Source organism: Gavialis gangeticus, unplaced genomic scaffold (genome assembly GCF_001723915.1).
Source record: "Gavialis gangeticus isolate Ggan-Ray unplaced genomic scaffold, GavGan_comp1, whole genome shotgun sequence".
Lineage (NCBI taxonomy): Eukaryota > Metazoa > Chordata > Crocodylia > Gavialidae > Gavialis > Gavialis gangeticus.
Genome location: NW_017728993.1, coordinates 29,155,590 through 29,159,251, shown reverse-complemented (window position 1 = coordinate 29,159,251; position 3,662 = coordinate 29,155,590). Strand labels below are relative to the sequence as shown.

Below are 3,662 nucleotides of genomic sequence, written 5' to 3'. Positions count from 1 at the left end.
AAAGTGCAGATTAAATAGCAGAGATTAAATTCTATATTTAATGAATGAACATAATATTTGGCTTGGTGACTTTCACTTGTCTGCTCAATTCTTGTTAACACAGCACAATCTGATAGTGAAGGATAGTAATGCCGTTTGTTTTCCTTCTTTCTTTATAATTGTGATTTAAAATGCAAACATTTTTCAAACTGTTTTAGTAATTGGATGTTCATAAAGTTGCAACTCTCCCTTTCCCTGGAGGAGAAAATATTACAGCCACTTAAATGAGTTACTTGAATCAACAATTGCATGCACTTAATGTTAAATACAAAGTACTCAAACTGTGCAGTCACTTGGATCTCTCCCAAATATTATGGTAATTACACAGTAAAATGTATGAATGAAATCACAATCTGGGGCTGAATGAGCATGAACCTGTTTTATTTCGTTCAGGTACAATGAATTGCTGTTCATTATTGATACTTGTCAAGGAGCATCCATGTATGAACGATTTTATTCTCCTAATATAATGGCCTTGGCTAGTAGCCAAGTAGGAGAAGATTCACTTTCAGTAAGTATCTGTTTTGATATTTTCAGTGTTCAAGGGATCTAGGATGATGAGGCCTATTTGGCTCTCTGAAAATCTCCCTCAACTGCTTAACTACAGGAAGCTGTGCTCAAAATTATCACTTGCATGAGTCATTAACATCTGTACTTTTCTCTTGTTCTGTTGTGTTGCCCCAAAGAATTAGGATGACATTAACCAAGCTAATCTGAGCCTGAGCTAGTATGTTTAATGCCTTTTTTAAGCCAGACTGCACACATGAGTGTGATGTGGCTAGCATTGTTTCTGGCCACCCTTGGCTCTTCAGCCTGCCTGACCAGGTCTCCATTTCTAGCTGAGTTAATTGGGGACCACCTGTGGTATGAGTCTGGAGCAGGCCTTGAAGATCTCTTGCTTCTGGCACCATAGTGAAACTACTTGACCACTCTGTCAGAATGCCCCAGAGCCAGACTAATGCACATCACTCTCCTACTTGACAGTGAATCTTCCATTTCAAATTTTAAAAAATGAATTAACACAATTAAGAAATATCTTTGCAAGTATGTAAGAATAGAAAATAGAACAGTACGACTCGTTGTACAGAATATACTGTGTTTGAGGACAGATGTTAGTCGCCTTCCTTTCACCAGTGGTTGGCTTTAGCTGCATCTTTTTTGACACAGGCTGAGAGAGGACACGTCTCAAAAGAATATTTTATTCAATAACTTGGTTAATGTTTAAAGGTGGTGAATACCCACAACCCAAGTAACATTAGTCAGGCCTGAAATATAAAGGGATAGTGGGGGAGAATGATCCGTTTACATTTTGGTGGTGGTGTCCATGGTCAAGATGGAGATCTCCAGTGGCAGGTCAGGAAGTCTTTGAGGACAGACACAGGCAGAAGGTCTGAGGGAATGCTGGTGTGATGTGTAAGGGGGACATGCTGTATAAGGTTTTCCCGCTGCCAAAGGTGAAATATGCACTGTTCACTTTGCCTGCAGTACTTTGTGCCAGACCCTGAGAGGGGTGAGGGATCAGGGCTCTGATCACGTGCCTACCACAGCTGGTCCCCCTGCACCAGGAGCCAAGTGGTGCTCACAGACAAGCAGGCTTTCCTCCCCATATTTCGATTCAGGAATACTACTGGCAGCATGCAAATGTAATTTGGCATTTGTGCATTAAGGAAAAAGGTTCCTTGTTTCCTGGCAAACACAGGACTAATCAGAGTATAATTTCAAAAGGTGAATATAATGCATAGTATACAGATTGATGTGCAAGTATATCCTTTCAGAGCTAGTAGTTTTCCTTGCATGCTGTTGATAATTTGATGAAGCATAAAAGGAGTACGCTGTTTACTTGAATCAAAGATTTAAAGATGATCCTCCAATAATTAGATTCTAGACATAAACATGTATAAATTTGTAATAATTTTTGTTGTCTAGGGTCTAATTTTTGGAGGGTTGTCTTAAGTTTGTTACTCCCCCTCCCCACCCTGCAGCAGGAGAAATAACAGGAGTGGGGAAGGTAGAGTGGGGGTTAAGTGGCCTGACTCTTCCTATTGTCACCTGGCCTTCCCCCTCCAGTGTCTGTGCACCCCACATTTGCCACTGTGGTGCCTGTACCCTCTTCTCCCCACTGCACCTTGCATTCCTTCCATTTGTCCCCCCTCCCATTTCCCTTCCCGTGCTTGTACCCCCTGTTTCCTGCCCCTTCCCTTGTTGTCTGCATCCCTAGCCACCTCTCTTTCTTCCCCCCCATCTTACCTTTCCCTGCAGCTCAGGCTCATGCTTGGGCTTTGCTCTAGCCAGGGGCAGGGAATATAGAGCAGATGCTGCCTCTGGCACCAGCCCAGCCACACAGCAGTTTTAGCCCTGGCCCCAGACCTGCTGCTGTGTGGCAGGCTGGGGCCAGAGGCAGGACATGCACTGTACTGGAATGGGACCCCAGGAGGAGCTGGAGCTGTGAGAGGAGGTAAGTGGCAGTGGGGAGCAGAGGCTGCAGAGAGGGGAGGGCGCTGCAACTGTGGCTCCAACTCTGATTCTGGGCTCAGGGTTGCAGTGTTTGCTGCAGGAGCCTCCAACTTCCCCCAAAACTTATATTTGAATCTAAGACGAGGACTTTTTCCCCCATGTTGATTGGGGGAAAAACCTTTTTGTAGTTTTGAGTAAATACAGTATACAGGCTTTGCACTTACTGATGCTATTTTGCTGTGTTTCCATTGTCAAATACCATTTTCCCTTTACACTGTTCAGTGAGTGTGTGTTTGTTTTTAAGCATCAGCCTGACCTTGGGATCGGCGTTCACCTTATGGACAGATACACGTTTTATGTCTTGGAGTTTCTGGAAGAAATTCACCCAGCTAGCCAGACAAATATGAATGACTTAGTAAGTAGCATACTGTATATTTTTTAATTTGCCAACTACTGTGTTCTTTAAATCAATCCATTTTGTCCATGGGATCTCTTCAATGCTCTTTTTCTTACCCTACACCTCAAAGAATTTGTTTGGTAGAATCACTGTAATTTGTCCCACAGTGTGAAAAAATGGATGTACTTGCAAGCTGTCTGGATTCAGTACCTGGCACAGTGGTTGCTTTGCAGGTGTGGATAAAGTCATTGGCATTTCCTTGGCAGAAATGTTGGCAGAATATGTTGAAATGCTAATCCTTCATTCAAAATCAGATGGACAGACCTCTACAGAGCCCCACTGATTGCCTTCCATATCTGCATAGGTGGAGAGTCAGCCTATAAAAATTCAATTCCATGTTTTAGGCTTTATATGAAGAAAAAAAAAAAAAGCTGGATAAAATATAATGAAAATTCTTTTTGACCTGCTAGGTATGTACCCCCTTGAGACACTACATCAAAAAGTAATCGGATTTTAGCAGCTCTTTCTACTGGACAGGTCACGTACTCCTCATGGTAATGCATTATACTTTGGTGCCTTACAGCTGTAAATTCTGACATGCTGTGTCAGTGACTTAAGAGCCAGCAGTGACCACGCATTAAATCTCCAATTCATTTCAGTAAAAGGAGCAGCTGTTCAAAAGTTTTATGCCAATATCCATCTATGGGAGTTAGTGTCAGCTTTGCTGTTAGAGGAGATGTAGTAGATTTCGCATTAAGTAGCCCACGCTGAC

The 3,662-nt window shown here is 42.6% G+C and overlaps 1 protein-coding gene across 1 annotated transcript in view; it reads left to right on the top strand.

The window, feature by feature from the left end:
- PIGK (phosphatidylinositol glycan anchor biosynthesis class K) overlaps window positions 1-3,662 on the top strand; it is a gene marked incomplete at its 5' end in the record, with an annotated part of 178,743 nt that overhangs the window by 14,979 nt on the left and 160,102 nt on the right. The window contains 3 exons of the mRNA XM_019528326.1: window positions 329-366; window positions 433-550; window positions 2,798-2,908. Coding sequence (XP_019383871.1) covers window positions 329-366; window positions 433-550; window positions 2,798-2,908 — 267 coding nt within the window. The remainder of the gene's footprint in view (window positions 1-328; window positions 367-432; window positions 551-2,797; window positions 2,909-3,662) is intronic.